The sequence below is a fragment of the Suncus etruscus genome, chromosome 3 (genome assembly GCF_024139225.1).
Source record: "Suncus etruscus isolate mSunEtr1 chromosome 3, mSunEtr1.pri.cur, whole genome shotgun sequence".
In the NCBI taxonomy this organism is placed as follows: domain Eukaryota; kingdom Metazoa; phylum Chordata; class Mammalia; order Eulipotyphla; family Soricidae; genus Suncus; species Suncus etruscus.
The window spans coordinates 95,558,384-95,576,302 of NC_064850.1; the positions used below are offsets into that span (position 1 = coordinate 95,558,384).

At 36.8% G+C, this 17,919-nt stretch overlaps 1 protein-coding gene across 1 annotated transcript in view; it reads right to left on the reverse strand.

Annotated features, from left to right (window-relative positions):
• The window catches only part of EBF2 (EBF transcription factor 2), a 207,690-nt gene that overhangs the window by 44,520 nt on the left and 145,251 nt on the right, over positions 1 to 17,919 (reverse strand). Inside the window, exon 7 of the mRNA XM_049769500.1 lies at positions 16,391 to 16,472. Coding sequence (XP_049625457.1) covers positions 16,391 to 16,472 — 82 coding nt within the window. The remainder of the gene's footprint in view (positions 1 to 16,390; positions 16,473 to 17,919) is intronic.

The window sequence follows — 17,919 nt, forward strand, 5'->3', positions numbered from 1 at the left end:
AGATGACCGACAAAATATAGGTACACAAGGAACCATCTGTGTATAACCAAGAAGCTCAACTCTGAACAGCAGCTGGGATATCACTTCTCCAGTTTAGAAAGGGCTCTAGCACTTCTGACATGTGTTAACATAATGTTGGGCAGGGACACAGTGCCTGGTGAGTTGTTTATGGTGTCCCCACCCACCAGAGAAGTAGAATAGACACTCAAATAAGATAAAGTTGTTGGAATTCAGTGTTGAAATGGAGAGCATTTGGTATCTAACTGGAGAAAAGGGCCAAACGGGTGTGGTGTGGTGGACCAGAAGGGATTTGGAGCCAGATAGGCTGACCTCCAGAACCATTCCTGCTATGTGTAGTCTTGAACAACTCACTTAAACTTTTGATCTCTCAGTTTCTTATCTGCAAAATAAAACAACAAAGCTCAGCTCAAAGGGATGGATGAGCTAAAATAAAAGTAAAATGAGATTATGTGTGTAATAGCAGTTATACAGGACTTGGTACATGATAAATTAGGATGAATTTATATTCTAATTACTTGTCCCTGACTCATGTGACCTGACAATAGGACAGATGACAATGCTCCCTGTGCCCCCATATTGGTCTAGGAAGCTATAGAAAGGGAAGACACAGGTAGGTATTAACATTCTAAAACGTCTCTCAAAGATCTTACTTAAAGCTGAAAAAAAACATTTAATACAGTAACACATAATGGGATCCAACTGAAGGTTCTACTTGTATGCTGTATCAGGGTTGTAAAAGAAGTTACTAGAGGGAAGATCAATAAAGACAGAGAAGTCAGGAATATAAAGCAAAAGAGAGTGGACTTGAGCATAACACCAAGTTATTGAACTCAGGAAGATGAGCTATTCTAGATAAGAATCTACTTGTCACTTATGTAAGGCAATTGTTTTGAAAAAGTAACCAGTTATATATATATATTCATGCACACCTATAGACCATTTGAGAAAAACATTAGGTAGGATTCATGTTTTAAATAGCAATTTTATAGTATTTATTAGATTTTTAATGGTAACTGACTATACAGTGTTGTTTTAAATTGTTGAATTATAGGTAATTATGCATTGATAATTATGCATTATAGATAATGTATGCAATGTCATAAACCATTGTATATTTTATATATAACTTTGAAAACTGTCTTCCTATAAATTATATTTGCTAATGTATTTCTAATGTGTGTATTATCTTTTCCTGGCATATTTAATGAAGGTGGGGAGGGGGAAATGCCTAAATCCTGGTTTACTTCCTAATATGAAATATTATCAAATGCCACTTAAATTTGTTATTTTGAATAATTTTAAACAGAATAATATAATAAATTCCTAAGTATCCTTAATTTAGCTTAACTATGATCAAAACTGTATTATTCTCATGTTATCTATACTATTATCTAGACCCCACTCATGAAGGTAATGATCATCGGAAATTAGAAAGGGTAAATTTAACATGCATGTAAATACACATATCTTAGCTATACATTTTAAAAAGTGTATGTACATGGTAATACACACCATACTATGATATAGATACAGGGACCTCAAACTCGCGGCCCATGGGCCGCAAATGGCCCTCCGTACAACATTTTGTGGCCCTGCCCTAGAGGAATCTTTTTTTGTTTTGTTTTGTTTTAGTTGTTTGGATCACACCCCTCAATGTTCAAGGCTTACTACTGACTTTGCACTCGGGATCATTCCAACTTTGCCTCCTGCGGCCCCCAGGTAAATTGAGTTTGAGACCCCTGAAATATTACCAGTAATCAAGAAAATTAACCTTGTCTCTTCCTAGTCAATCCTACTCACTATTTTCTCAAACCAAGATAACATTTTTATTTCTCTTTCCAAAACACTTCAGGTAGTAGTTCTTAATTTTTCAATATATTTTTATCATAATATATTTGGAAGAAACCCTAAAACTTGGAATTCACAGCCTGAGAATATGCATAATAGTGATCTATGGGCATGGTAATATTAGTGGCCTGTAGGACTTCTTTTCCCTAAAGATATTTATATAGGAAGGACAAAACTTTAGTATTCAAAGGAAAGGCAAGAACAATAGAAATATGAAAACTCTTTAGTATCCATTGAACTAAAAATTGATGTTATACATTTATTTTGATTTTTATTTAAATTGTTATTGAATCGTTGTGAATTAAACATTTCAAAATATATTTGTGATTGAGTTTCAAGCTTACAGTGGCCCAACCCCAATCCCTTAAGCAATACCCTCTACTCCCCATCTAAGTCCCCAGTAGTCTGTGGCACATTTTACATGGACCTCGTGGATTGTGATGGATTATACTCATGTAACCCAACAGTACACATGGAGTTCCTACTACATGATAGGTATTATCCAAATCTAAGGATCCAAAGACGAAAAAGCAATCTGTTCTCTCTCGGCCAAATTTTTCTTTCATACCTCATTTTTCCACTATGAATATAGTATAGACACAGGTAGAGTCGCTCTCCAACCTTACCTTTCTATGACATAAAGTGAATTTAAACCAGCCTCAATATCACTCAGAAAATTATTTATAGTGGTTCACAATCCAGAATGTACCCTGTCTAGCTCCAGTTCTGTTCTAAGTTGTGTTCATGTCATCAAGTTAAAAGTGTGTGAAAATTCTTTCCAAAAAGTTGTAATCAGGTAGTAGCCATATAAAGTTTAGACTTCCATAACTCTCCATAAGTGTACATAAGCACAAGTTCTTCTTAGGATGGCCTCAGCAAGTACAGTGGCATCCAGTAAAAGAGAAAAGCTGAATCTCTGATCATGAGATTATGATGTTCCCTGGTAAAAGCTAAGGGAAAAGTTTCTGTACATGCTCACTTTCTTTTTTTATTAATATATTTTATTTAAACACCTTTATTACATACATGATTGTGTTTGGGTTTCAGTCGTGTAAAGAACACCACCCATCATTAGTGCAACATTCCCATCACCAATGTCCCAAATCTCCCTCCGCCCCACCCAACCCACCTGTACTCTAGACAGGCTTTCTATAACCCTCATACATTCTCATTATTAGGATAGTTCAAAATGTAGTTATTTCTCTAACTAAACTCATCACTCTTTGTGGTGAGCTTCATGAGGTGAGCTGTACATACTCACTTTCTAAAAATAATAGAATATAAGGTAAATATTATACATTGTGAAAGTGTTTTCAGGGGACAATGATGGCGAGAAAGTTTCACTGGTGAAAGGGTGCATGCATTTTATGGCTGAAGCCCAATTATAAACATGTTTGTAACCATGGTGCTTAAATAAAAAATTGTTTTAAAAAATCTTTTAATCTCTGAGAAACAAAAATAAAAACAAAACAAGAGAGTAATTCCTACTTTCAATGCTAATGAATTCTACTAAGTACATATAGAAGAACTCCAGCCCTGTCTGAGGATTATATAGATGGAAAGAACATTCTCTTTGAGACTACTTTAATCCATTCCACAAGCTTCTTGTCATACAGTACTTTAATGTTCCTCCTGCATTCCTACCACAAAATATGGGGCTTTCCTGAGCCAGCTAATTTCATCATTGTCCATTTGGGTGGAGTAAGACTCAGTTCCAAAGTGAACATTTCCCAAATGACATACCCTGATGGTTCAGATGCACTTCATTATTTTCTATTAACAATGGAAATAAATTTTAATCTCTTGCTGGCTAGCATTGGCCTCTCATGACAGCAAGGGAATTAACCTGAATTATTTCAGTGTCTGTAAAATTTATTACAAGATTTTAAATTATGTCCAAATGTAAGTGTATATATGTGTGTATAGATACAAACACAGAGATGAGGCAAGTTTGAGTTTTTAATATTGCAAGTATCTTAGACTGTGGGATGTCCCAAAGAACCTTCCAATTAAACTGAACTTGAGAAATGGAAAGGATTTAACTCACGAATTCCAACATGTAAAACCAGACAGACATGTTTTGTATTTATTCTTTTACACAGACACACATACACAGACACCCCTATGTTGACTTTAAGTTCGAGTCTGACAGAATGAGCTACATTATGGAGATGAAGATATATTCAATACATTCAGAGCTTCAAATATAATTTGCTTCACTGTTTTCTGGTGAACAGTGACAATGCTGATATTATTCTATTTGGAGAAGTTAATGTTTCTGAATGTTTGAAGACTAAAGGAAGTGGAATGTGCATTCCAGCATCCTCTCACTCCCAGGCCTTCCCCTTCCACAAGCCAACTTCTTTCCCTAGTGAGTATTTCCTGGGTCACAAAGGCTGACCTTTTCCATCTGGAATCAATCAGTCAACCCCTGACAACTTCCTGAAACACCTCACTCCATTTCCTGTTCTCTCCCCCTTCTCTCTTTCCCCCTGGTTTGCTTCACTCTTCAAAACTGCAGGCCACAGCAGCTTAATGTTAGAGGGTCAGACACAGTTAGACTCCAAAACACTACACAAGGACACCTTTGACCTTCAAAAATCTTTACATCTTAGCTAAACAAATCAAGGTCAACATTTCTTACCATTACCTTATTAACTATTTGTATGCATCTTCGTCAATGATCTTCTGATCATATAACCATCAATACCACTTGTTCTAAGATCATAAACTGATGTGTTTTACAAGTGGCAAATTTAGTATTGACAAAGGTGCCATTTGGAGATATATGAAACTAAAACTTACTGGTATTATAACAAACATATGGAGAGTATTCCATACAAAAGAACTTCTATGGCTCATTGGTGTCTCCTATCACCTAAATCTGATACCTAGTTTTTCTAAAGCTGTCAGACTCTCTTGGCACTGCTATTCTGCTGGCACAACCCAAAGGATGCCAATTAGAAATACAGATGTCCATAATTTATGTGGGATGGACCCTTGGTTTTTGTTGTTGACACTGGTGACAACTTTCATTTATTTCTCATAGTTGGTGTATCTGTATTACCACCCAAAGCCACTGGCAAAATCTTTAGTTCTGAAAACTAAGCCACTATATATCATAGTTCTTTCAACTCAATACAAAGGTAACACTTTTTACAACTTCTTATTTTGCTTATGTGTTATCTCAATTTTGGTGAGGCAGGTCAGTAAACATAAATTAGAGATTGGCAGTGCCATTCCCATTTTGAAGCATCCAGTTAGCTGTAAGTATTAATAGATTCTGTGGAAATAGAAACATTAATATAAAGTATAAAGTTTCTCCCCTAATAACAATATAGCTTTAAAAAATACAATAAAGTTTTAAATTACATTATGTACATACGTAATAGTTTAAACTGTTATGTACAACTGTGTTAGCTATCTGCTGAAAGTATTTGCAAAAGTAATTTATTTTCTCAAATTATACTTATTTTCTCATTACATAAAAATAACTCCCACTCAATAATTTCTATAAATCAGGAGCTGAGTTGTAAATAGCATTTTTTGGCTATTAAAAACTATGGTGAAAGTTACCCTTTTGGTGGACACATCTGTTAATCTTCTTGTTTATCTAATTTTCCAACAGAGAGACTGGTTCTTTGCGAATAGAGCCATACCCAGTTGTACTTGAGGTTTATACTTCCCTCTATGCTCAGAGCTCAGTCATGGTGGGGCTCAGAGTTGCATATATAGGTACAGAACTTGGGTTGACTGTGTATGAGACAAATACTTTATGTGGAATACTATCCCTCCAGCCTTGTGGCATGGAGATTTTTACCAAACTTGTCGACTCACACCCTTTATTTGTTTGCATGTTTCATTCTAAAATATCTTTGTCTGTTAAATGCATTATTTTTTGCTTTTTTACTCCCTATACTTCTCAAAAGTCTTAATGATAATATTTAGTTGAGTTACCTAAGACAGAAGTATAGGCTTTTCAGCTCTGATCTGGGTGTTCTGACAAAGACCCTAAGTCCAACACAGGAGCAGGAAAAGAGAGAAGATTTAAAATAGAAAATACATGGAATGACTAAATGATGTGTTCTATGAAACAGATGACAATAGTAGTATCTGTATCCACTAGAGAATAATTGCACTGGTCTGAAACCTCCTCAGAGTTCTTGCCTTGGAAACATCAAATTCTGCTATTAGTGAGGTACATTTGCCTTTCACTTCAGCGAAGGTCATGCACCTTTGAGCTGAATGTAGGGCCTTTGGTAGTTTAATCTCAGTAACATTAAAACATGTTGCATTTATAGCACATTCAATGTTAAAGACTCTCTGATACCTACTTACAAACATGTATGCACCCTGCTAAATAAAATAGTCTCAAAAATTCCTGTTATTTTGCCAAGTATGGAAAAAAATTCTTTATGACATTTTACATCTGGAAATGGAATTAAATTCACGATGTGCTTTTTCCTTATAGCTGTTCAGTTGCTATATATGTTATTTCAGCTTTCTCAAAGCATAACTGTTATGTGGAGTTTTATTTTCCACCTGTGGAAGGAGAAAAGGGATATCGAGATCATTAAAGGGATAGAGAAACTCAGGATAGATTTCTGGTTGTGGTGGGCAACCAAGTCTGGAGTCCATATAACAGGAATCCCACAGGGGGAATCTGATGGAATGCTTTTGTTTACTCCTCCATTAGTTTAACTAGACTACCAGCAAACTAGTGGCTACAAATTGTTTCTCCCTAACACTATGTTCTTGGCATGCGTCATATTTTTAAGCCAGATTTAAAGTCCAGATTCAAGAGTTTCTAAAATTACCATTAAACAACTATAAATTTTGTATTTTTATAACATCCAGAATTCTTAGCAATCCCTGTTGTCACTTGCTCCCTCTGAATTATCTGTTAGGTTATTGTTAGGTATTGAGTACCAAAGAGAAAACACCTATTTGATTGTTGCTGAGACAGATGTGAGGACATTGTGGAGTTGTTTACACCAAGAGAAGGGGAACCTTAAGAGCATAACTTCCAAGAAGAAACTTTCTTGAATAACCTTTAAGCACTGTTTCAGTCAGCTAAAGGTATTTATAGATAATTCCAGGCACTGTGCTGCTTACATTCGAAGTATCTATAAAACACTATCACAGCCCCCAAGGAGTTTACTATACACATGCTGAAACACAAAAGCACAACACGTAACCAGGAAATATTGCTAGCAGTAATATATAATTGAGGACTGAAATTGTGTCTGCTATAAATCTGAGAGGCCAAAGGTGGTAGAAATTAGTCTAAACTGAAAACAGTAGCATATATTTTCTTCTTTGCAATTTCTTTTCTTGCTCTTTCCTTTCTTTATTCTTCTTTCCTTTCTTCCTTCCTTCTTTCCACCCTTCCACCATCATCTCTCCCTCCCATCATGCTCGGTGCTTACTTCTGGCAGTGCTCAAGGGACCATGTGGTGCCTAGACATGAACCTGGACCTCCTACAGAGCATGTATTATAGTCCATTGCACTATCACTTTGACCCCAATAACAAGCATTTTCACCAAGGAATGAGATGTGAGATATGCCTTAAAATTTGTAATACAACACAAAGTTTTTGAATGTACTTTCTGACACTTAATTTTTTTAATTGTATAAAGTAGAATTGTAAGCTAAAGAGCAGCTTTGCTGGTATATTTTGGCAAGTTTAGTTACAGATGGACTTTATTTTACAGCTTGCTTTTAAGAACTCAGCTTAAGGTGTTCAAAAATCAAGGAGCAATATTTTAAATTTTTTTCTTTCATGTCATCAGGGAGCCTGAAGATCCTCAACCTGCTTTACAAGTAAATTTCCCTTTATCTCAAAAACCACAGACACTTGCTATTTCCAACTCACCTCATTTATTACACTGAACCTATTGTTTTTCCTATGTGAAATGTGTGCTAAGTGAGATAGTTATACTGTTTTACTAGCAACATTTTGATACTGCTCTTGATCTGCCTTGGCCATACTGTTCTACCAAACTCTGCCCCTCAGGGACCTCATGAGTTAACCTCATCCATCAGAATTCAAAAGCAGGTAGGCCCCATAAGTAGCCTAAGTGCCACTGTACTCCTTCCACAACCGTGTTTTACCTTGGCAACTTCTTTTTTTGTGTTACACAATTCATAATAAAATATTAAAATACGTTTTTAAAGTGCCCATGTAATTTTGTTGCAAAACAAAGGCTTACTTTCTAGGAAATTTTGCATCTGATTATTCTCAAATGTGGTTAGACTTAGGGCTTCCTGCCCAAACTGAGTCTCCTAAAATGGTTCTGCATTTAGGTGTCGTTTCCATCCAATTGAAATCTGAAAAATTCTTTCCTAAAATTTACTTGGACAACACTGGCTTTCATTTCTCTTCTTTTCCTCCTACAAATAACTCAAAATACTTCCCTATGTAAATTGATCAAAATTGGTATCACCCTGATTCTTGTCCCCAATTGAGACACCAAAAGTCTCAAGTCTGGGCCACTGGAGTTAATGCCATCAAATTGAGAAAAGATTGAATTAGCCCACAGAATATCTTCCCCAAACTTCAGACTCTCAGAGTTTTTTTTTCCCCTCTGATTCTAAGCAGATAATAATTATTTAACTGGAACTATCTGGCTTGTTTTTATCACCAGATAATGGACTCACCTGTTGATCAGAGAGGCCATGAGTCAAGTGATTTTCATTATGCACTTTAAAACTGCTGCTCAGTAGCACCGCAACCTTCAAATGGTGGATGAGATCACAGAGCAGCTGGAGTAGCTCTTGAACTAAAAGATTTGAACTGAAGAAACCTGCAGGCAGCTGGAGCTGTATTAAATTTTTACCATTTGGAGTTCATTTAAACTCTCGTTTCCTTCAATGGGTGTGAGAGAAACATTCAACATTTTTTATTTAAGGAAAATAGATGGTGGTGCCATTAAAAGTTTTATATAAGACCTGGGGCTTTAAAAGATTCATAAGGGGTTGTTGGATGGATCTTGGCCCTACTCCAAAACATGAGTAGCCCTGCCCTTTGCTCTTGTATCATTTAGTCAAACAGACTAATGGCTAATGTCCACCTGCTTAACTAAATGTCTTTGTCATCAACATTAATTTCTCCATAATTTTGGGCAGTTTTTTGCAATCAGCATGTGGTACTAACAGATGATATGCTTCTCACATCCTCCCAGTACCGTGACTACTATGTCAAACTCTCATCCCCAGGCTCAGTCCCTTCCTTCTTCGTTCTGATCAACGAGTCTTTCTCTTTCCTACCACTGTGTTTTTTCTCTCTTTCTTGGAGTATGACTGACCTCCCTGATGTATTTTCCCAAATCAGTGCCAGCTCTTTTCTTCACCCACTTTGTGTCCCCCTCAAGATCCCCTTCTAGAAAACCAGGCCTGTCCTTGGAATGTGCTCAGATCCCTGTAAACAAAAGGAAATCAACTCAATGCTGAGTTCTTTCACAATTTGACCCCTAAGATGGCTTATCTTTCATTGAAACTTGATGTGCCCATCAATATATGCTTGACATCTTCACTTGGGACAAATGGGGCAAGACCGGTATGTAAATCCCAATCTTTTTCTTAGTAGCATAACTACAAAATTTAAATAATTATTTTGGTGCACTCCATCTAAATAGAGAGTCTTTTAGGAAGGAATTTGGAGCACTGAGGAATCCCTCAGAAAAGCTTAGCAATAGTGTTTAGTCACTGTTCTAATTGTAAAATTTGAAAAAGAAGTTTACTAAAATGATTCTAGAATCTAGAGAGGAAAGAGTACAGGAATTCATGTGTTTACTTTCCATGTGGCTACAATGGCCAGGATGCTGGTTGGAATCTCTAGAACCACATATGGTCCCTGATACCTACTACGGATCACTTGAGGGCACTTGAGAATTATTAAGTGTGGTCTTACCCTGATCCTCCTCTTAAAATTATTTTAGGCTTGAAGATGTGTGAAGGCAATCACTATAAATTTTATAATCATTTATCACATAAGAACATTAGTTCTTCCTTAAAGAACCTTAGAGTGTTCAGAATAGCATCCATATTTGCTATTACCATTTAGCTCCCACATCACGCCTACTTGACTACATTCCTGAGTCTAGCAGAACCACAAAAACAAACAAACAAAACAAGCAACAAGGTTGGTCCCACTGCTTTCAAGCTGATTTCGTCCAGCAGCAGAGCTTAGGTATATGTAGACCACTCTTTTCTCTTCCTTTCTCCTTTAGCCACACTAGGATGTCAGACCCCAAGGGTGGAAAATTTTGTATCTTGCTTGCTAATGTATCTCCAATACCTAGAAGAGTGCTTGGCACATGGAATTTTCTGAATAATGTTAGTTGGGTGAGTGAATAAATGAATGAGTGCACGTCTGTTTTCACTGTGACTTGGAGCACACCCAACTAGCTTATCTATGAGAGTGATTTGGCAACAATAGTCCTAATTGTTGTCAACTTCTACTGTATTTTAGAATTGGAATGTGGGAAGTGACAACATACCCTGCTCCTCCTTTTCTTGGCTTGATTATCTTCTGCATTTTACATTGCCTACTCTTTACCCACAATGCAGAGGAAAAAAGAATGGGGTTCATTATGTCTTAACAGCTTGTCAGCTTAAACTGGGCATACATTTCTTTTCCTTTCCTTCACTGAGCTGTTAATCTGGATGTTTTACCTAATTGTTTCATTTAAAGGAGGGCAGAAATGATTTTCTGCATGCATGATCTATGGATTTAGGCACTTTAGAGGATGTGGAAATCCTTCCTATTTTTCTTTTTTTTCCCTTTCTTTTTTCCCTTCCTTCCTCCCTCCCTCCCTCCCTCCCTCCCTCCCTCCCTCCCTCCTTTCCTTCCTTCCTTCCTTCCTTTCTTCCTTCCTTCCTTCCTTCCTTCCTTCCTTCCTTCCTTCCTTCCTTCCTTCCTTCCTTCCTTCCTTTTCTTTTGCTTCTCTTTCTCTCTCTGAAAAAAACCATTTAGTAACAATATATTGAGGTTTACAGTATGGCTTACATTAAATAAAACATTGATTATCCTACGGTAGCTCATAGTCTATTGGAAAAATATAATTTTAGGGCAGTTTGATCAATGGCATTATTGAGGCTTTGGGGGAATGGTAGGTAGATACTGAAGAAGAAAATAGCACTGTCAAGAAGAATGAAAAAACATCTCACAAGGAGGCCATATTAAGGGCTAGTCTTGAAGTAGAAATGAAAGTCACAGTTGCAGTGAGAAGGGTTCTCAGGTAGGTTGAGTATGTGAAAGAGTTCCAAAAGGTGATAAAGTTATCAGTAAGGCATTCCCAAACAGACAAAAGCATCATGAGGAAGGCATGACATAAGTGCATGCCTGGCATGAAGATACATATATGCAATATTATGTATACACATATACATATGTATATTATTATATATACATATACATGTATGCATATATATTACATATAAACATATACATTGCATGTATATATATGCAATGCCTTTTTAAACCTGTGCTCTCTCTAGGGATAATGGAAATGTGTACCATATTAAGTGAAGAAGTAACTGGTTTTTAAAAGAAAATTTGGTGGCCAGAGAGAGAGCTCAGCAAGTTAGTGCATACTTGGCATTTATGAGGCCTGAGTTCAACCCCCAGGACCACATGGTCCTCTGAGTATTGCTAGAAGTAGTCCATGAGCACTGAGTTGAGCACATCCTTGGAGTACTGCCAAATATGGCCCTCCCAAGTCATATAATTTATATTATAAAATATATTTATATAAAACATTGGTTGTAATGCTGAGAGTAGATTAAAGAGGGAGGAGTAGAATCGGGGGACTATTGCATTTTTTAACAGAGAAAGTTTTAACAGGTATATAGGAGGCACCTGAACACTAAAGGAGGAAGAAATGGATCAGAGTAAGTACTTAGTTCTGTTGTGATAAGTGCTCCTTAGTTTTCCCAGGGAAAATGTTTGAGTAGGATGTAGAGCTGTATGTCCATAGCTCCCAAGAAGTGTAAAAATTGAGGATATGGATTGACATTATTTGGGAATAGATAACATTTTAGCTAGGAGTTATCAGTAAAAGCCAATGGAGACAATATCTTGTCATATGGCTAAATTTTAGTGAGAATGCCATTTGGTGTCAGGTAAATTTTATTCAAAGTCTATGGAACTCTGAGATGTTCTGAAAAATACAGGAGCCTTGAAAATTTATATTTTTAATATTTTTCTTTTTTAAAGGACATTTATTTATTTATTTGGTTTTTGGACCACACCTGGCAGTGCTCAGGGGTTACATCTGACTCTGGACTCAGAAATTGCTCCTGGCAGGCTCTGGGGACCATATGGGATGCCAGGAACCTGGTTTCATCCCAGGTAGGCTGCTAGCAAGCCTGCCACTGCCCAGCTCAGAGCCTTGAAAATTTAAATTAAACTTTTTATAATGTAGCATTTTTTAAGGACTGGAACTATAATTTTAAAAATCAAATTGTCAAAGGAGTTAAAGGAGTTAAACTCATTGTATTTTAATAAGTATTTCTATATGACCATGATACATATGACTAAATTTGAATTACGGAGAAATTTGATATAGGTTGGAAAATAAGTTTGAAATGATAATAATTTTCTTTTCATATGGTGAACTTTATGGTCCTGAATTCCACCATTATTTTTAAGAGAGAGAACAAGGAGAGAAAACAGAGTTTAACTGGATCCATCATTTGGTTAGGAACATTTCATATTTCAATTCTATTCATAGAAAATTCCCACAAAGTAACATCTCAGATAAAAACCTCTATTTAAACAGAACACAATTATAGAATCAAAGTAGTTATCTACTTTGTTAAAATTATTATCTTCGTCATTAATACATGAAATATACATTCCAGGACTCCTAAGTGACCATTCCTTCAGAATTTTCTCCCTACCACCATGATAATTAACTATCTCTGGTTTTGTACCATCTTTTGAAATTGATCCAACTGTCTCAGTTAATGATTATATCATATAAGTTTTCTCAATAATCAACTTCTTCATGTAAGAGACCATTTCTCAAAGTCTATATTTTAATAGAATTTGTACAATATTAAAATAAATAATTATTTGGTACATAAAAGAAATTATATAAAATATCTTGGGAAAATATTTACAAATTACTTATCCTTACAAGGGTCTAATATTCATAAAAAATAGAGAACCTAACTCAACAGCTAAAGACAAATAACCCAGGGCTGGAGAAATAGTACAGGTAAGATACTTCTTTTACACATAATTGACCTGGGTTCAAATCTTGGTCTAGTTCTACCAGAAGTGACTCCTGAGCACAGAGTACAGAGTAAGCTCTGAGCACTAACAGGTGTAACCAAATTTAACAATGGCTAAGAGATTAAAATGAAAATTTTTGAGCTGGAGTGATAGCACAATGGGTAAGGCATTTGCATTTGCATACAGCTGACCTGGGTTTGATTCCTCATAGCCCAGTTGGTCCCTGAGTCTGCCAGGAGAGATTTCTGAGCACATCACCAGGAGTAATCCCTTAGCGCCATGGGATGTAGCCCCAAAACATAACTAGCTAAATAAATAAATAACATTTCTCCAAAGAAACTATTTTTCATTTTTGGGGAGCCATATCTGGAAGTGCTCAGGGGTTACTCCTGGTTCAGCGCTCAGAAATCATTCCTGTCAGACTTGGGGGACCATATGGGATACTGAGGATCAAATCTGGGTTGGTCCTGGGAAGACAACATGCAAGGCAAATGCCATACCTGCTGTGCCATTGCTCGAAACTTTCAAAATGCCTCATAAGTACATATAAAAGTACTCGGCATCAAAAAATATCTTGTAACACACTTGGCTTGCATGTAGGAGACCCAGATTCAGTCTCCACCATTACTATGTATCCCCAAATCAGCACCAGGAGTGATCTCTGAGCTCAGCCATATGTGGCCCAAAGACAAAAAACAAAACAAAACAAAATGCTCAACATCATTGGTCATTAGGGAGAAACAAATCAAAACCATGATAAGATAGCACTTGCCACTCATAGTATCAAGTAGACATTCAAAAACAAAAACAGAAAGTAACAAGTGTTGGCAAAGATGTGGAAAAATCGAAAACTCCATATATTAATGATGGGAATGTAAAATGATACAGCCACTGTGGAAAACAGCTTGGCAGCTGCTCAAGAAGCTAAAGATAGACTTACCATATGACCTAGAAATTCTACTCTTAGGTATATACCCAAGAGAAATGAAAACATATGTTCATGAAAAAATCTCATACAGAAATGTTCATAGCACCACTATAATAATCGAAAAAGTAGAAATAACCCAAGTTTCCATAAATTCACACATAGCTAAATAAAGTTTGGTATGTTTTTACAATGGAATATTATTTGGTCATAAAAAGTACTTAAGCAGTAATAAATGCTCCAAAATGGAAACAAAAGGCCACAATTTATTTGGTTACATTTATATGAATATTTAGAATAGACATTGATACAAAGTATTGGTGGTTGTGAAGAGAAGGTACAAAATTGTAAAGTGTGGGATTTCTTTCTGGGCTTATGGAATATTTTGGAATTATATAATGGTGAAAGCTGATCAGCATTGTAATATATGAAGTCATTGAACTGTACAATTTTAAAAGTTAAAAATGACAAATGGTATGTTATATGAATTCTATATAATAAAATGTAAAATAATTGCTAAATGGCCTTAGCTCTAGGCCCCAAACAAGACAAACACAATTCCCCGGAGCGGTGGCATGGAGCAGTAACGCATTTGTTTTGCCAGCGCTAACCTAGGATCCCCAGCATTGCATATGGTCCCCCAAGCCAGGAGCAATTTCTGAGTGCATAGCCAGGCATAACCCCTGAGCATCACTGAGTGTGGCCCAAAAACCATAAAATAAAATAAAATAAAATAAAATAAAATAAAATAAAATTCACTTCAAATTTATAAGAAGTTTTCTCAAATTTAAACCTCCCTGGGTGTGATGATAGAGAATCAGGAGTAAGTTGGTCCAAAATGCTAACAACTTCTCTCCACCTTCGTTTCTTCCAGAAGGAAAGTTAAATAAGCTTTGATCATTGAGACACTTTGAAATTCTTTGGAATTTCATTTGCCTTGGGGTTGAGCATTTCCATTTGGAAAATTGAGTACTGTACAAGTTCTTATGCATAATTTTTCTGCTTGATACCCCCAAAAGCTTATTTCATTTTTATTTATGTTCATATCACACTGCAGGATAAAATATGCATGTTGTAGAAGAGGACATTAACTTTTTAAAGATTCTGGTAATAGTGCTAAGTAGCTAACAGAAAAAAAATATCCTGGTCTCAAACAGAAAAAAAATTTTTAAGTAGGTCTCTCTGAGTATAATAGGGAAGATCAGTATGAACCCATCTTCCTTATTAACTTTTAATAGTTTCATCCCCAAATCACAGGAGCCCTCTGAATGACAAGCCCAAACAGCTACCTAATTTCTAAGGTCTAATGCAAAATGGCAATGTAAAGCTTTTTCAGAAACTATTAAGAATTTTTAAAAAGACAACAGCCGCACATCCATAATGGCTGCAAGCATCACAGTCCCTCCCCACCCCCCGTGGGGGTCTGAGCAGACAGGCCTCCTGGTCATTGCTCCCATCACTTTCCTTTGCTGAGAGCCAGTTACTGAAATTCCCAAACCTCGCAGCCACATCATGGTAGATGCTGATTCTACCACCATCCCTTAATGGTGCCAGGATTAGTTTTGTTGTTTTTTTAAAACTCAAGCCCCTACCAATATAGTTTAACCTGATTTACATGTTTCCTAGGGGGAGGGGAATGCTCTGCATTTTGAGTGGACATGAGTGGCAAGAAAGCCATTTGGTGGATTAGCTATGGGGTCCTTCAAAGATTAAGGAAAAGAGCCAAGAGGGGTGCACTTCCTCTCATCTCCAATGTGACACACTTTGCCTTGCACTGTGTTTTTATTAGCTCCTATCCTCAGTACATCAGTGGCAAGGGTGATGAAACTGGTGGCAGATTTAACTGCCAGGCAGCTGGGTCACTGTCTCGTGGGTCTTGTTGTCATGCTGAGATCTTAAAGTGACCACGACTGTTTGAGTTGCTGTTTTCCAAAAGACTCCAAGAGAGACCACTGAATAGTTAATCTGTGGAAAGGCGAAGGAAGAGGTTGTTGCTTGCAGAAAGCAGAGAGAAGCTGCTTTGAAAAATCCCAAGGTGGCTGAATATCAAGAACACGGCTCCTGCTATGGGCAGCTGTGTGTGCGAGGGCAGCCTGGGGGCTTAAAATCAAATCTCCAGCAAGGATTGGTGCCCTTCCCCTGGGACTTGGGCAATGGAGGCAGAAGTCCTAAACACTACAAAATGAAGAATCCCTTAATACGAGCGAATGAGGAATATCATCTACAGTTTTCTTTTTTATTGTTCGCAGCCTTAGTGGAATAATGTTTTCAACGAGGGGAAAAGCAGAAAGGGTGCGAAGGAGAGAGAAAACAGGACGACTTATTTACCAGGAAAGAACTGCAGGCCCCTTACCTGAAATCTTCTCATGTCCCTTGGGTTTCCTGCTGTTTTCAAACAATTCTGATTGCACTTGAGGAAAAATTTTAAAAAGAATCTGTGAAGAGAAAGCAACGTGTTACATTTTTAAGTAAACAGTTTTTAAGAGAGAACATATCTGCATTATATTAGATGTGATTTGAAAGTGATTGTGTTTCACGTCTGGGGAATTTCAGCCAGGCCTGCCTGAGAAGGAACACGATGGACCCTCTGCAGTTTGCAAATGTGAATATTTTCCATCCAAGTCCCTGGTTTCCTGCTCGATTGTGGTTATTGAGTGTTGTTCTGAAATGGTTTCCAACCTAGGTTCTGGTTTGCACACCCACCCACTGCCTGCCCAAAGTTAATAGGACACTCACCTTCCAAAAAAAAAAAAAAAAGAAGAAGAAGAAGAAGAAGAAAGAAAAGCCTTCCTAAGCAGCTGTGACACCGCCATGCAAAATGACTTGCTGCAGGTTAGATGCAGCTTGCCATAGCCTAGGTTCCCCAGGTTCTCAGGCATAAGGCTTTCTCCGGGCCTCACCGCCTTTCTTCCCCCAAGCCTCCCACCCACACTTCCCCTGCACAAAGAGCATCCAGACACTTTGAACCAATGAAGAAAATCAGAACATGGTTTGTTCTCCTTCTAAGATAGTATCCTCTGGAATTTGATCAAGTTTATATGTTACTTTCAGGCCTTCTACATATTATTCAGAAAAATAGGCACAGAACAAGGGGCTGAGGTTATTTTTTTTTTTTTGGAAGACCTAGATTTAAGTCAAAATTCTAAATCATCCATTGTGCAAGGTGAAAAGTGAAGCATCTTTCATCAGACAAGTCCATCAGCTAAGAAGATTGGTGTCAGTGCCTTTTGCAGCCATTTTCCTATTTAATGTTGGCATTTTGTCTGAAAATACAATAAGTTTTTTTTTTTTCATTTATTTCACTTGCAGAGTCCTTTTCCTTAAAAAAAAAAAATCCAGCTTTGCAGTGTTAAAGTCCCAGGTGAGCTAGGCCTATTTCCCTTTCTGTTACTATGACAACGAAATTTTACCGCAGTCCCAAAGTCCCTTCAGAACTCTCACATCCATGCCTTGAATTAGAACTTTAAAGGAAAAGATATACATTTTCCCCAAGATTTGCCAACAAAAATAAGTAGAAATCAACAATGCTTCCAAAAATTCCATTTTAAAGCAACAGGGTTTCACTGCGATTTCCAGTTTATTTTAATTCTTTTAAACAATCACACAAAAGAAGGAGCAAGCACTCCAATTAATTGTGTTTATCACTTTAAAAAACCATTGATGAGAAGATAAATAGCAGAGGTGAAAGGAAGGGAGAAGGGGAATTGCACTCTTCTGAATGTTTTCTGTATTCATGGCTTGTTACACTAGATTTGCTAAAAATATTTTGCCAAGTATTCCTGACCCCAACTATGAATAAGGTTGGGTGTGAATTTGGATATAACAGCTAAATATTTTTTCCATTATTTTATAACATCTGTTGTCCACCTCCCTTTTTATTCA